Source organism: Macaca fascicularis, chromosome 11 (genome assembly GCF_037993035.2).
Source record: "Macaca fascicularis isolate 582-1 chromosome 11, T2T-MFA8v1.1".
In the NCBI taxonomy this organism is placed as follows: Eukaryota; Metazoa; Chordata; class Mammalia; order Primates; family Cercopithecidae; genus Macaca; species Macaca fascicularis.
The window spans coordinates 34,778,255-34,794,437 of record NC_088385.1 but is presented as its reverse complement, the minus strand read 5'-3'; the positions used below and the strand labels follow the sequence as shown (position 1 = coordinate 34,794,437).

At 38.4% G+C, this 16,183-nt stretch overlaps 1 protein-coding gene across 8 annotated transcripts in view; it reads right to left on the bottom strand.

Annotated features, from left to right (window-relative positions):
* The window catches only part of BICD1 (BICD cargo adaptor 1), a 266,893-nt gene that overhangs the window by 160,829 nt on the left and 89,881 nt on the right, over positions 1–16,183 (bottom strand). For all 8 annotated transcript variants that reach the window (XR_012420125.1, XM_005570516.5, XM_065524008.2 and 5 more), the window contains exon 2: positions 663–875. Coding sequence is in view for 7 of the 8 variants with exons in the window: in XM_005570516.5 (XP_005570573.1) it covers positions 663–875 (213 nt within the window). In the remaining variant the exon portion in view is untranslated. The remainder of the gene's footprint in view (positions 1–662; positions 876–16,183) is intronic.

The window sequence follows — 16,183 nt, the reverse complement described above, 5'->3', positions numbered from 1 at the left end:
CCAACATCATCCACTAAACGATGACTCTGCCAGTCTGAAAATGATATGGCAGGTGATGCTGCCTTGGAAAATCTAACAAGGAATAGTGAGTTCGGTGGATGCTCAACACTCACAGACCGAGAGAGACTCCCTGACCTAATTCATTCCAGCCGTAATTTGCTGCCTTCTCTATAACGAGAAAAATAGTTTGGGGATCTGCATCACCAGACTCGAAGACTTCTCAGGACACTCGCCTAGGCTGTCATTCCCTGTGAGCAGTGTCCTGAGCCAACACCACTGTCAGTTGGAATTGGGGCTGATACAGAGCATTAGAGCCAACCGTTCTTCTCCACATTGTATTAAACCAGGTAATGCAGGGAGGAAGTGCTAAGGTCACTGTATTTTTAAAACACCTTTGCAGAAATAGTAAGGCCAATTCCCAAGTCCACAATACATACAAAACTTAATTCTCAAGAAACAATAAAAGAGAGAAAAGCTCATCTCAGAACAAGCTAGCTATCATTTCACTAAAAAATACGGAAAAGTTGCTAGCTCAGTATTAGTTGTTTTGTGCTTAATACAGCCCCTCTGATTAAATAAAAAGTGTTATTCCTCTCTGCTATGGAGAGAACTTTCTTATTTCTCCCTCTCACAAATCTCTCATAGGGAATTCGTTTGTTTACCTCTTTCAGATCCTGCACGACAGCGGTGAGCCTCTCATTTTCGGCCTGTACATTAGTGACCACAGCCCGGCTCTGTTTCAGCTCATTCTGCATCTCCAAGATCTTCCCCAGATAATAAGCCTCCTTTGATGCTGACTCCTGCAGAAGTGTTTCCTCCCGAGTCTCTCCATCTTCAGCAACCTTCCGGTGGATGGAGAAGGACTGCCCAAATGCCTGCAGAGTATGTGGGAAGAAACAGAGTGCACAATGAAATGCATCCTAGCCCTCTTTTCAGACTTGGCAAAATGTTTTCTTCTGCTTTCATGTGTAAGAAAAGCTACTGTGCAAGACCCCCGAAATATAACAGTCTAGCAGCTCTCATTGATGCTTGAAATAATTCAATTCACTTAACAAGGAAAAAGAAAATTTTAAAATACCTTGCGAAAAAAGATGTAATGCATTAAAGAAAACTTGAAAAACGTTGCTTGCTTTATGTTCTCATTTTTTTCGACAACTCTTATCAAGAAATAGTTCAGTGCTAATAAGCCCATCAAAATTCATGTCATCTTCATTTTTTAAAAAATTCCACAAATATTTTACAAAAAAGAAAACAATCATTTAGTATGCTTTCTAATATATTGGCAGTAAGGACAGTCCAATTATAAACAGTATCCTTAAGAGTTAAAATTACCAAACAGCATTTAAATTGCCCAGTACCACAAAAAAAGACACTGAATATCATCTCTGTATGAGAAAACATATGTGTCTGTTTATTTGTGCAAAAAGAAGTACAGGAGAAAAAAAGTAGAAACTAAACTGGTTACTTATGGGGTGGGTGGGAATGGGGTGGGAAGAATGGGAGAGTGAGATGTGACAGAAGGGATAAGGTGGGATGACACTTTTCTGAAATGCCTTTTCATATAGTTCTTCTTTCTTTTTGAGATGGAGTCTAGCTTGTCACCCAGGATAGAGTGCAGTGGTGTGATCTGGCGCTCCTGCAACCTCCGCCTCCTGGGTTCGAGCAATTCTCCTACTTCAGCCTCCCATGTAGCTGGGACTACAGGCGCCCACCACCACGCCCAGCTAATTTTTGTCCTTTTAGTAGAGAAGGGGTTTTACCATGTTGGCCAGGCTGGTCTCAAACTCCTGACCTCAAGTGATCCAACCGCCTAGGTCTCCCAAAGTGCTGGGATTACAGGCGTGAGCCACCGTGCCCGGCCCCTTTTCACAGAGTTCAGACTCTAAGAACTATAGTCATGTTTCACATCCCCCAAATAAATAATAATTAAAACCAACCTGTCGGTATTGAGGGAACCCAAAATGGAACACAAACAGTAACAAAAGAACCTAGCTGTATTACAAATGAAAAACAACAGCCACCATGAAAGAGGTAAGAAAGAAAATATCTAACCTAATTTTGGAAATCAGTACTTTTATTATATATCTTAAGACTAGACAAAAAGGACTGTACCCAAACACTATATAGTCTTTCTGGTAAACTTGTTTCTCATAGGGATTATGGAAATCACAGTTCTGAAACTTCTTTACATATATACTAGGGTTGAGCAAATAAGTAAATATATTGTAGATAATGAATGCCAGGTTTCTAATTGTTGGAGAAAAAGCCACGAGTAAGGAAAAAGAGATATCTAAAAGGAAACTAGTGGTATTGAGTTGTAAGTGGAAGTATCAGTAAGTGGATAAACTTATTGTTTTTAATAGGTAGATAAATATTCATAGGTATACAGATATGGAGAGAGAGGGAGAGAGAAACATGTTCGTGTATGTGTATATACAGACACATTATTTCCTAGCACTGTAAGGAGAGGGCCTAGAAGCAATGATATACCAGTAGCAATGAGCATATCCAGCACCCAGATTTTGTTTCTAAATACCAATCTCCAGTGCAAAGAACTAGGGTCTTTGGAGAAGTTACTGATTCTAAGACTGACACATCTTGTGATGCCAGAGTTACAAAATGCATTTAAAAGATGACGGGGATGTGTCAAAAGGAGACAAGAGCCTGTCTGATGGGGCTTCCAATGGCCAAATCTGAGATATTTTGAGAAAAAAATTATAGTAATTATATCTCCACATTAACACAATAAATGAATAAATGGCAGAAGAACAGCTCTTCCTTACAACAGAATTCTAATAAAATAGAAGGAATGATAGAAATAAAATGTATCAGCATTTTAGCAAACATTAATAATCGTTACAGGTAAGAATCATCAATAGAATCTAAAATTAATGGGCAAAAGTATGATGAGAAACAGGATGTTTGCAGAGTCTTAAAGCGTCTCCCCCCAAGGTACTTATTAATTCTAATGGGAAAAATAGTAACTTTGCAGTGGAGAAACCTGGTAGACACCACCTTATCTAAGTGACCAAAACTTAGATCAACAGCAATGAGACATACTGACATCATATACCCTCTGATATAATACTTTGGGGGCCGGGGGCAGTGGCTCGCGTCTGTAATCCTGCTCTTTGGGAGACAGAGGTGGGAGACAGATCATCTGAGGTCAGGAGTTCGAGACCAGCCTGGCCAACATGGCAAAACCCTGTCTCTACTAAAAATACAAAAATTATTCAGGTGTGGTGGTGTGTGCCTGTGGTCCCAGGTTCACAGGAGGCTGAGGCAGGAGAATCACTTGAACCCAGGAGACGGAGGTTGCAGTGAGCCGAGATTGTGCCACTGCACTCTAGCAAGGCAACAGAGGGAGACTCCTTCTCAAAAAAAACAAAAAACAAAAAACAAAAAACCACTGGAAAGGGCACAACGTAACTTCAATGGTAATTCTTATCCTAAGAAAACATCAGACAAACCCAAACTGGGGATGTTGTACAAAATCACTGGTCAGGACTCTTCAAAAGCAGGAAGTTGCAAAAATTATAGAAAGACTCCTCCAGACTAGATGAGACTAACAAGACATCACAATTAAGTGTTGTATGGGATTCTGGATTGGATCCTGGGCTTTAAAAAGGACACTAGTAGGACAATCGGCAAACTGAAATAAGTTATTTAGGTTAGTTAGTGATGCTATTGTACCAACATCAATTTCTGTTTCCTTCACCGTACTACGGTTATGTAAGATGGTAACATTTGGGGAAGTTGCATCAAGGGTACATGAAAATCAGTGTAGTATTTTGGGGCAACTTTTTTCTAAGTCTAAAGTTATTTCAAACAAAAAGTTAAAAAATAAATAAATGTAGTCTCTGCCTTAAAAGAGTTGATAGATTTGGTGAAATACTGGCACACAGAGTTATGAAAGAAGAGAAGGACACGAACACCAAGGAGATACTATATTCAATGAGAAGTACTGTGGCTTTCTGGCATAACTTGTGATTTTATTACATTTTGAAATTTAAAATGTCATAGCAGGCTAGACCCGGTGGCTAATGCCTGTAATTCTAGCACTTTGGGAGGCCGAGGTGGCAGATCACTTGAAGTCAGGCATTCGAGACCAGCCTGGCCAACATCACAAAACTCCGTCTCTGTTAAAATACAAAAATTAGCTGGGCATGTTTGTGCATGCCTGTAATCCCAGCTACTTGGGTGGCTGAGGCAGGAGAATCACTTGAACCTGGGAAATGGAGGTTGCAGTGAGCCGAGATCATGCCACTGCACTCCAGCCTGGGCAACATAGCGAGACTCTGTCTCAAAAATAAAATAAAATAAAATAAAATAAAATAAAATGTCGCAGCATATTGCTTCTGGATTATGCTATCATCTATAAAAAGATTAGGCTGGAATGAACCTGTGAAACTTAGTTTCATATTTGTTATAAACCTTAAGGCGGAAAAGATATGTGTTAATCAATGTAAGAAACAACTTATAAAAACAATCTGGTACTCCTCCCTAAATTACACTCACAGAAACAGAAATTTAAAAAAACAAAAACAAAAATAAAAAGCACTTAAAACCCATGTCTGAGTTAAACTACCTTAGAATCTTGACATGGATCAAAATCAAAAGATAGTCCCTAAGCATCAATGAGACAGAAATATTCCAGTATCGATGTCCATCTGTACATACAGAGTAAAATATTGCTGGTGCCTGGCTTGTTCAGTCTCTCAACAGAAATTCTTATTTGAGTAGTCAGATTTCCAGATGTGGTGATGAGCACAGGTACTCATGAATAGATGAGAAATTATCTTTGCAGATGATGTTGACTTTGCGCTTGCATCAGTAATGATCAGATTCTGAGGTCAATTCTGAATTCAGTACCCATTAAAAGGCCTCTGGAGGGGAAGCGTCTGATAGCCTCTCTCCCTGTCCCCACTGTGGCCTGCTGAGTCTTCAACAGATCATCACCCTGCACAGGACTCCTCACTATATAGTCAAGTATTAGTACAATTTAAAATTAGCATGAACTGTCAAGAACCCCAGCTGGCTTTTTTTTTTTTCCACAACTGTTTCCCCATTTCTACGTACAGGAAACTGGAAATGTCTGTCACAAGGCCATTTCCTTCACTCTGCCAGAGTAAAAGCAATAATTTGGCCATTCTGTGGCTCTCGTATTTTTCACAGCACACAGGCAATGCTCTCTTGCCAGCTAAAACAACCCCTAAAGTCTTAAGAGCAAGTGACTTTATTATTCCACCTATGATTTAAAGTTTTCAAAAAGTGTACTCTGGATCTAGCACCAAAGGAGATAAACATTTCAGATACAGACCCAGAATAGATTTTCAAAAAAGAATCAAGAATTGAAATTGCAAATATCCAAATGTTGATAAATCCTCCATTCATATTTATTCCAGTTCAGAAACCTTAACTGAACATATGGGTTTCCAAAATTAGCCATGATATTTATGAAGAACTTGGCCCTTCACTGGACCTGATTTGAAAAACAATGAAAGTATATGAGGTTATCCAAGGACACTAACCATCATGTTTTTTACTTGAAATAGCAAAATAACACCAATCCCGCACAAGCTCAAGGTGCCTCATGATCCGCATTTGAAAATCCACTGAGAACTAAGAACACTACTCAGAAAATGGCTGCTTTTAAGAAAGGGAGGGAGAAGGAGGAAACACTCCTATTTTAATCTAATTCCTAACTGTCAGCAACTAGAATTGGGCATGACACCCAACTGACATCTATCATCTGGCTACTTGTTAAAGTTGATTTACCAGACTCGTCTGGCTCCACCAGGTACCTCCTTCCTCCATCACCTCCTGAGTATCTCCTGACAAAGCCAGGCCTGATAGAAGGGAAACAATGTTTTTCAAGGTTACTGAAGCTGCATTTTTGGCTGAAATCATAAAACTAGCTTCAATCTGTATTTATAGGAGCTTTAGGGTAGTCGTGCTTCTAGTTATATTTTGTTCAGATCGCAAATTCCTTTTAGGTACTGCAATCATTTCAAGGGTAATTTTTGTTTAAAATAAGTTGAAGTAAACTGACATTTTTCTATATACGTTTAGAATGTATTATGATTTCTTGTCATGCCTGTAGCTATAATTGCACAACATCACTTTTAGTATATTCCATTGCATGGAGCAAATTTGCTTTAAATTAGATGTGACTGTAAGTCCAGTTAGCTACGTAATAAGTACTTTGTTTTCTCCTTCTACTTACATGACTTCTTAATGCAAAGAAAATTGATATTTTATGTGTTCATATTCAGGATGATATGTTAACTAATAAACAGAAATTTCTTACCCATTATTCTTTATAATATGAAAGATAAAAGAAATAAAAATTTGACTAGTATATTTAATATCACTTTATCTTTAAAATGTTCTCTTTGGTCACAGAATTTTCATTCGTTCATCTTAAGAACTGTGGCAGAACGTGTACTAGGTCACCCAATGACATTAGACAAAATACTTTTGATTTGAAACTGCAAAATAATACTAAAATTCATTCGTGCATTTGTTATTCATTCACTCGGCAAGTATTTACAAAGCACTGTACTATGACAGGCACTGCTTTAGGCACTGGAGGATTCAGCTATGTTCTGGGAAAACAAAAAACAAAAAACTGTGATCCATAGCATGTATTCTAGTGGAACATAAACAAATCATTAGGTGCATGGCGTGGCATAGTGTTGAAAAAGTTCTGAGAAGAAAATGGAGGCAAGATAAGAACATAGGCTAGCAGTACCCAATGGAACTTTCTGTGATGATGTATCTGTGTTGTCCAATATGGTAACTATTAGCCACACGCGGCTACTGAGCTTTTGAAATGTGGCTGGTATGACCAAAGTACTGAATTTTTTATTTTATGTCATTTAATTAATTTTAGTTGTCATATATGGCTAGTGACTACTATGTTGGACAGGAATAGAGGGCAACCCAGGTGTGTTCAGTGGGAACCTCATATAGAAAGGGCAGTCAGGGAAGAGGTGACCTTTGGGCAGAGACTGGAACAAAGTGAGGGAGTGACCTAGAACCTGGCCTTTCCCCCAGAGAAGAACGAACCTGGCCTTTCCCCCAGTGCTTACAGCACTGCTATGGTGCCTCTTTAAAGACAATCACTGGCCATTCTTTATAGTCTCTTCTGAAGTATTTTAAGATCTGAGTGCTCCAGAGGATATTCAGACATAATCTAACTTGTAGGAAGAAAAAGGTTGCCTAGTGGCCTGACATGGTACTCCCTCCCCAATGAACTGGTTTACTTTACTTGAACACATAACAAAAATTATCTGACCAATTACCTTTCTGTTGCCTCAGCAGACAGGAAATTCAGCATTAAATGCTCAATAGCAATAACGAAAATACCTTAAGGTTTTGGTGTAATTATCTCTGTTTTCTCTACATTGTTCTGCATTTTTATTGTGCTTATCCCATTGTATTGGTTTCTTCTACTTCAAACATTTTTGGAGTAGAAAGCATATGAGTTATAATCACATCAAATGGTTAAAATGATGCTTCATTACTGTTTGTTTTAAATGAAGTCTTAATAAAAATCCTTATTAAGGCATGGAATTTGAGAGTTTAAGAGGTATGAAAGCTCTTCTAATGATTCATCCTTATTCCATGAAAAACACTGAGCCCAGACTGGGCGCGGTGGCTCACGTCTGTAATCCCAGCAGTTTGGTAGGCCGAGGCGGGTGGATCACCTAAGATCCACCTGGCCAACATAGTGAAATCCCATCTCTATTAAAAATACAAAAATTAGCCGGGTGTGATGGCAGGTGCTTGTAATCCCAGCTACTCTGAAGGCTGAGGCAGGAGAATCGTTGAACCCAGGAGGCAGAGGTTGCAGTGAGCCGAGATTGTGCCACTGCACTGCAGCCTGGGCAACAAAGTGAGATTCTGTCTCAAAAAAGAAAAAAAAAAAAGAAAGAAAGAAAGAAAGAAAACACTGAGCCCAAAGGATCTGATGAAGCACAAAAAATAGGAAGAACCCAGCTAAACATATTAGAACTGACTGAGAAGTGTCTCTCCAACTACTGCTGCATATTCCAGCAGCAAAGAGTCTTAGAGAGTAGATTCAATTAGAAAAGAGGAGCTCACAGGAGGCCAGGCGACCCAGAAGTGCCCAGCCAGGAGAAACCAGTTTCCATGTTGCATATGGCTCAAAAGTTAATAGGAGACATTAGGTCTCCCTGACAGATGCAAGCCTGATCCTTGAAAGGGCAGATGTACTCATAAAAGGCCAAAAGAAGTTATGAGTGTGGGCTCCTGAGCTGGACCAACTCTGCCACTTACTGTGTGACATTGGGCAAATTACATAACATTCTGTGACTCCATTTTGTCATCTGTAAAATGGGGATAATAATAGCTTCTTTCTCATACTGCCATGAGGCTTAAAAGAGAAAATCTATGTATCACTTGGAACAGACCTTGGTACAAATATAGTAAGTACTCAATGACTGTTGGCTATTATTAGCAGAAAGACGACATGCTTTGGAATCAAATCCATTGGGGTTTAATGCAAATGCATTTGGGTTTAAATCTGCCTCCTCTGAAATCTTTGGCAAGGTTTTTAAGTTCTATGTTTCAGTTATCTCATGCGTAAAATGAGAACAATAACATCTACCTTAAAGGTAAGAAGAGCCTAGTCCTAAAAGGCAAGGATATCAGATAAGAGATATAAAATTCGTACCAAAATGCCTCGGACACAGTAAATGCTTATTAAATATCAATGCCAATCCTCTTCTCTTCCGACCTTGGAAAGTCTCAGATTGAACACGGGCAAGTTGTTGCTTCCTCTGGTGTAAAGGTTTTCCTTGGACTTATCCAAGACTCAGGTGGCCGTTCACCTCATTATGAGAGCAGCTCCCTACTCATTTGTGAAAGACTCAACCTCCTGCTAGGAAAGGAGTCCTGACGTATCTTTCTCATTAAGTCATTAAAAATGTACAAGGACAAACACAGAGAAACTTCTCGAGGCATAGGCTCTTACGGTTTATATTAGCAAAGGACGCAGTTTTTTGTTTGTTTTTTTCTCTTAACGGGAATTTTTAATTCTTTCTTAACTTCCTCAGTGTTTTCTAGCTTTTAACCTAACTCCCACCCAATTATAAATTCCATCCATGTGGGAAACACAGAATATCTAATTACCAATTTTTGATTCTCATTTTGTATTCTGAAAACCATTTTTCAATAATCATAAAAACAAAAGACATGCATTTTAAAAGAGATTTTTTTTAAATCGATCACATATTCTTAACTGATTTAATCATCACATTACATGCCTACCGAGTATCATTCAAGTAAACAGCATATCATATTTTCTATACTTCTTAACTAAATATTCTACGATAACCTGGTGTTAATACCCCAGGTTTTTCTATGATAATACCCAATAGCCTATTATTTAGATATATATTTATTTAAAGCCTGGATTTTTTTCTAACCCTGATGGTTCGTAATTTGTACCTCTATTTGCTTAATAAACTCCCTTTTCAACTGTTCAGAGAGTTTTTTTGTATTTTGTGGTTAGATATCGAATATGCACAAAAAATGTATGACAAAATATAAGCACAAAATGTAACATTAAAATAAATTCCTGTCGTTTAAGAAAGGGACCAAGACCCACTAGCCTCAAAGGCTGTCTGTCCTTCCTCGGTCCTCTCTCTCTCGTTGTACCCTTGGCCGCTCCCCAAGGAAACACTATCCTGCATTTTGTATTACCATTTTCTTTATAGTTAACCATATATGTATGTTTCTATAAATAAAATGCTGTTTAATATTGTAATAAAATACTGTTTGTAAAATTCATATGATGAAATCCTTCCATATGCACTCTTTTGCAATTTGCTTTTGGAACTCAACTTTAAATTCCGTTTATTCATTCTGATTAATGTAGTTGCAGTTACATTAATGTAGCAGATAAACTGCAGCTACGTTAATGTAGTTTTCATTGTTATAGTCTACTGGATATATACCTCATATTAATAATCCATTCTCCTGACAATGGATGATTGGATTGTTTCCAGTATTTTGCTATTATAAACAATGTAGCTATGAACACTCTTGGGCATATCACTTAGGTTAGTACTTTTCAAAATACATTTGCTGAAGGAAGAGTTTTCTTTCTTTCTTTTTTTTTTTTTTTTTTGAGATGTTGTCTTGCTCTGTCTCCCAGGCTGGAGTGCAGTGGTGTGATCTCCGCTCACTGCAACCTCCACCTCCCAGGTTCAAGTGATTCTCCTACCTCAGCCTCCTGAGTAGCTGGGATTACAGGCATGAGCTGCCGCTCCCAGCCTGGGAGAGTTTTATTTCTAATCATTGTGGGCTAATGCTTTTTATTTGTGAAATACAATAAAAATAAATTACTATATGCATATTCCTACCATGTGATCCAACCATTCCACTCTTAGGTATTTATTTATTCAAGAAAGCATGTGATCACATAAAGATTTATACACAAATTTCATAGCAGCCAAAATGCAAACAATTGAAATATCCATCAATTGGTGAACAAAAAACCAAGTTGTGACATATCCATACAATGGAATACTAATCAGCAATAAAAAGGAGTAAACTATTGATATATCCAACAACGTGGCTGAATTGCAAAATACTATGCTAAGTAAAATAAGCCAGACAAAAGCAAGAGTACATTCAGTAAAATTCCATTTACATGAAATTCTAGAGAATGCAAACGAATCTATAGTGACAATAGGCAGATCAGTGGTTGCACTGGGGAGGGGACAGGAGTGGAGGATTATGAAGAGATATGGAGGGGCATATGGGAGAGATTACAAAAGGACGAGAAAATATTTTAGAGAGTGACGGATATGTTCATTATCTTGGTTGTGTTGATGATTTCACAAGTATATACATATGTCAAAATTGACGTATAATAAATTGCACAATTTAAAGAGTGCAATTTGATCAATTATACATCAACAAAGCTGTAAAATAATAAATATTAGAAAAATATGAGAAAAAAGCACAAAATACAAGCCTCAATATTTCCATCATAAAATTTGACATAAAATTGTATTTCAATAAATTTAATCAGAAGACAAGTGATTACAAAAACTGTACCATTATTCACTGAAAGCATGATTCATATAAACTACTTATCTTGCTGCAGATCTGTAGGAAATAATTTGCAAACCAGCACTGGCCCCCAGGCACAATTTGAGTAGCATTATCCTAAGCCACATGTGCAAGAGTTTCTCAAGCAGTGGTTCTCAACCTTAGGAACCCATTAGAATCACTTGGGGAGCTTTTTAAAAACAAAGACATAGAGATTCCATCTCCAAATATTCTGAGTTAACTAATTTGGCAAAGAGATTCCCAAATATTCTTGGTTCAAGGGACACTACTAGGTGGCTCAATTTTTTCAGGGTTCTAGGCACCCCTAGAACAAATTCCTAACAATTCCATTTAAGTAGTTAGGTCCAAAAACCTCAACAAGTCTTTTTGTCCTAACAACGCAGTAGCTGTTTGAAAAATCTGTACGAAAATACCAAAGAAAAAAGTTTTATTTCATTCTTAAATAACCTCAATTACTTATTAATGGAATGTGTGCACTCGTTGGGCACTACACAACTTCTTAAACTTTGGAATCATATTGGACTCTACCACCCTTATTTCCTCTTCCATATTGATTTTCATGATACCTGCTTTTTGTTACAGCAACCACGGAAAACCCAGCTGTGCATAACAGAAAGGGATGCTGTGTGGGGTAACACTGAGACTGAACTGAACTATCTTGAGCTAGTAATTCACATTGTGTTCAACAGATGCCAAGTAACACCGTGTTCCCCTTGAACATTTAAGATATCCCATGGTCTTCTGTGAGTTTGCTGTGGTTCCCCAGGGCATCTTGGCATACCATTTGGGAATCACAGGTCTGGGGTAAGGGCCAGGTGTAAGTATTTCCGACATGCTCATTTTGGGAGGCTAATATATGATGCCAGGCTTGAGAAGCATTGCTCTGGAGTGTGGGCAGTGTTGTAGATTACACACAGCTTCCACTCTTCCTGACAAGGCTGAAGAGTTCTCCAAAGTGGCTGTACTAATTCAACTGCCACCAGCGGTGTCTAAGGGTTCCCGTTTGTGACTCTACATCCTTATGGTTGTTTTTTAAGACTTAAAAATTTTGGCCACCCTGGAGAGTGTGAAACAGTATCACCTGGTGCTTCTCATTTGCATTTCCCTGAGTACTAATAAAGTTAAGTAGTTTCACATTTTTATTGACCATTCACATTGTCACTTTTTTTTTTTTTTTTTTTTAAGACAGGGTCTCTCTGTTGCCCAGGCTAGAGTGCAGTGGCATGATCACAGCTCATTGCAACCTCCACCTCCCAGGCTCAGGCAATCCTCCCACCTCAGCCTCCCAAGTAGCTGGGAACACAGATGCCTGCCACTACACCCAGCCAATTTTTGTATTTTTTGTAGAGATAGGGTTTCACCATGTTGCCCAGGCTGGCCTCAAACTCCTGGGCTCAAGCAATCCACCTGTCTAGGCCTCCCAAAGTGTTGGGACTACAGATGTGAGCCACCACACCCAACCTCACATTTCCACTTCTGCGTAGTTTCTATTCAAGGCTTTTGTTCATTTTTCTCCAGAGTACCTTTTTCCTTTATTAGTCAGTTACATGTATGGCAAGTATCTCCCTCGAGTATTTATGGGTTGCTTCTTAATTCATTTTACAGTACTTTTGATGAAGAGACGTTCCACGTTCTAAAAGACAGGTTTCTGTTTCTTAATGATTTGTTAGTTACATGTTATTGTGCCAGACCCCTATTGACTTTGATAGGGATAGCACCAGGTTCAAGAGGCCGGAGGGACCCAGAGCCGGCAAATGAGATCTAGGGCTTCTCGAGGGGACTTACATACACAGCGGTCCAGTGGTGGCATGCTGGATGGGAGAACCACTACTGTTTCTAAAAAGTATGCAGTTTATATAGCATTTTTACTTAGCTCACCTCCTGCAACCTTCACCTGGCAACCCTCCTTTAATCCAAAATGGGCCGGGGGTTCAGATGTTCCTCATAGATAAGGAATCAATCTCTGGGTTGGCCACTCCCAGGTTTCTCAGCTCGGAACTCCAAACACACATTCGTCTTAGACCGTAGGGTCATTCTCAGGGTACGCTTCGGTTGTTGCTGTCAGGTGTGACTGCCATACATATGTATGGCACATATTTCTCCCAGTGTGTGGATTTTCTCTCCTACTCTTTTAGCAATGTCTTTTGATGAAGTAATTTCCTTGATTTTAAGATGGTTCAATGACCAAACCTTTGCCTTATAGCTAACACTATTTGTAAATCCTTCCCTCCTCCAAGGTCATAAAGCTATTCTCCTGTACTATTTCCAAAAGTTTCAAAGTTTTGCCTTTTATAATTTAAGTCCCTTAATCTCCCTGAAATTGATTTTTGTGTATGAAGTACAGATCCATTTCAATTATTTTCTGAATGAATAATCAATTTCCCGTGCACCATTTAATGTATTACCCCTCCTATCCCACTGATGTCGAGTGCCAACTTAGCCATAAATCACACTGACATGAGTGTTTCTGTTTCTAAGCTATCCTATAATGTCCCACTAATGGTCCTAAGATATCTAAGTAGGAGCCAGTTCCCCTGAGACAAAAGGGGTATCTGACATCATCTAAACCTTACTCATTAAGTTATTCTAACTTTGGGCAGGGTGCAGTGGCTCATGCCTGTAATCCCAGCATTTGGGGAGGCTGAGGTGGGCAGATCTCTTGAGCCCAGGAGCTCAAGACCAGCATGGGCAACATGGCGAGATCCCATCTCTACAAAAAACAGAAAAATTAGCCAGGCATGGTGGTGCACACCTGTTGTTCCAGCTACTTGGGAGGCTGAGATGGGAGGACTGCTTGAGCCTGGAAGGTCGAGGCTGCAGTGAGCCAAGATCACACCACTATACTCCAGTCTGGGCAACAGAGTAAGACCCTGTCTCTAAAAAAATAAATAAATAAACAATAAACTTTGAAATATCTGCATCATAACTGACATCATTACTAAGGTATCCTAATGGCAATCTATAAATGAAAACAATGTTACTTTGTATAAAAGAAGCAAATACATATATAAAACCTAGAATTTTTTCCTTTAAGTAATATATATAATTGTTAAAGAAAATACAGGTAATACCAAAAAGTAGAAAAAAAATTACCCCTTGGATTACCTTTTCTCACCTACCCCTATAATTTGGGCAAGTTCAGGACCTCCAGATTTTTTCCCACAATTGCCTACTGGGCCCCCTGAAGTCCTGAACACTTGTTCTTACTCACCAGGTTTTGGGTCTCAAACTAGGACCTGATCTTCTTTCCTGGTGAACCTGGCTCAATCAAACAGACGCCATCTGCCCAGGCTGGCAGCTGTCCATGCTTCCTCTGCCTAAGTCCTCCCGAGGTTCCTAGTTTTTCTTTTTGTTGGCACAGTGATAAATGTCAGGAAATCTTGGGTTCAAAAATGGTGGGCAACCACTGTCCCATAAGTATTATATATGATCAGTGTTATTTCTGGTGGTTCACATCAGCTTCTTCTGGCTGTGTTAAAAGCTAGTCTCTTATTACTAAAGCCGCCAACCAAATACAGAGACTTTTAAGAATCAACATAAGAAAAGTATGTGTGCTCAGCAAGCAATCTAAGAGGAGATTGCTTGCTTAGCAGAATATATCTGTTCAGAAGCAAAACTTAAATGCACACATTTTCTCAGTATTATAACCAGAAATAAATTCTCCAGATTTTCCATAGATTCTGGGTATTTTTTTTTTTAAATAAATACGAATAAAATATAGGTAAACTATTTTTTCTGGGTCTTGGCCAATGAGTATCTTTATCATTAAAATGTAAATAAAAGGAAGAAAACTTAAATCATCATAAGTTATATTCTGGGTCCTCAAGTTTGAAAGTAATACATTTCACATTCCATTTCCCAATTAAAAATGAAACCTATCTCAAGGAAGAAAAAATAATTTTCCCCCTAATTTTCCCTGCTCCCACTTTCTCTCTTTCTACCATCCTCCTTCCCTTCAATATTTATTGAGGGCCTATGCATTTAGGTGCCAAATCGCTGGAACACTAAGGCTTCATTACATTGTATGAAGAAGTCAAGTGGTTTCATTTAAATGCAAGTTTTGTATAAAAGCACATCTATCCTTTTAAAGGACAACTTGTTACGACATTCATTTGATTCAGCTCAAGAAAATTAACTGAAATCAGCTGAGGCATTGTGACCATCCTACAATCCTCCCAGATAAGAGTATCTCAGAGGAAATTATTCTAGCTGGAAGCTCAGAGAAGGAAAGCCTTGTTTCAGAAGAAAGAACCATAGAAAGGAGATTTTCTTTCAGGAAAAGAGTTATTTCATACTATTTCAGAAGAAAAATTACAGTAGGCTCTTTTGAAAGCCAAGATGAAAGTAATGAGGGACCATTCCTGATCTTGCAGTTAGTAGCAAAAAGCAGTATTGACAGGGAGCTACCAACATGACCTCGACTTTCGTAAAATTCAGTTGTGACTAGGATATAGGAAACAGATCAAGAGGCTTTTAGTATTAAGAAAAGAAAAATGTTTCTTGGACATATTGTTTCCTTTGTTCCGTATTTGGACACTTATATTCTTATTGGTTAACAAACTGAATCAACCATATCTTTTGAATGTGCCTTCTAGTCCTCATGTAATGTGATCTTTCACTTGAATTTTTTAAAAACTACCTCAGACTAATAATCATTATTTATAATAACATTATTCCCTATGTTGCATATAAGGTTCAGTACAATCATTATTTATAATAACATTATTCACTGTTGCATATAAGGTTCAGTAAAATCATTTATAATAACAACATTATTCCCTATGGTAGCATTTAAGGTTCATAACCTGTCAGCTTCTAAGTAGCACCGCTGCTGTTCAAAGCCTGGTGGCCCTCCATCTGTCCACCAAAGATACCATACTATCTACTGCAGAATTGCAGCAAAACACCAGAAACGATGAGCTTGTCAAGAAACATTCATAAAATAATGTGAAACCTTGGCTCTGAACTTAGAGAAAGTTAGAAAATATAAAAGTAGTTTAAGGAGAGGGAGCCACGAGCTTGTTTAAGCTCAACTAGAGCAAAACCATCATCCAGTTATCTCTATCCTGGTCGA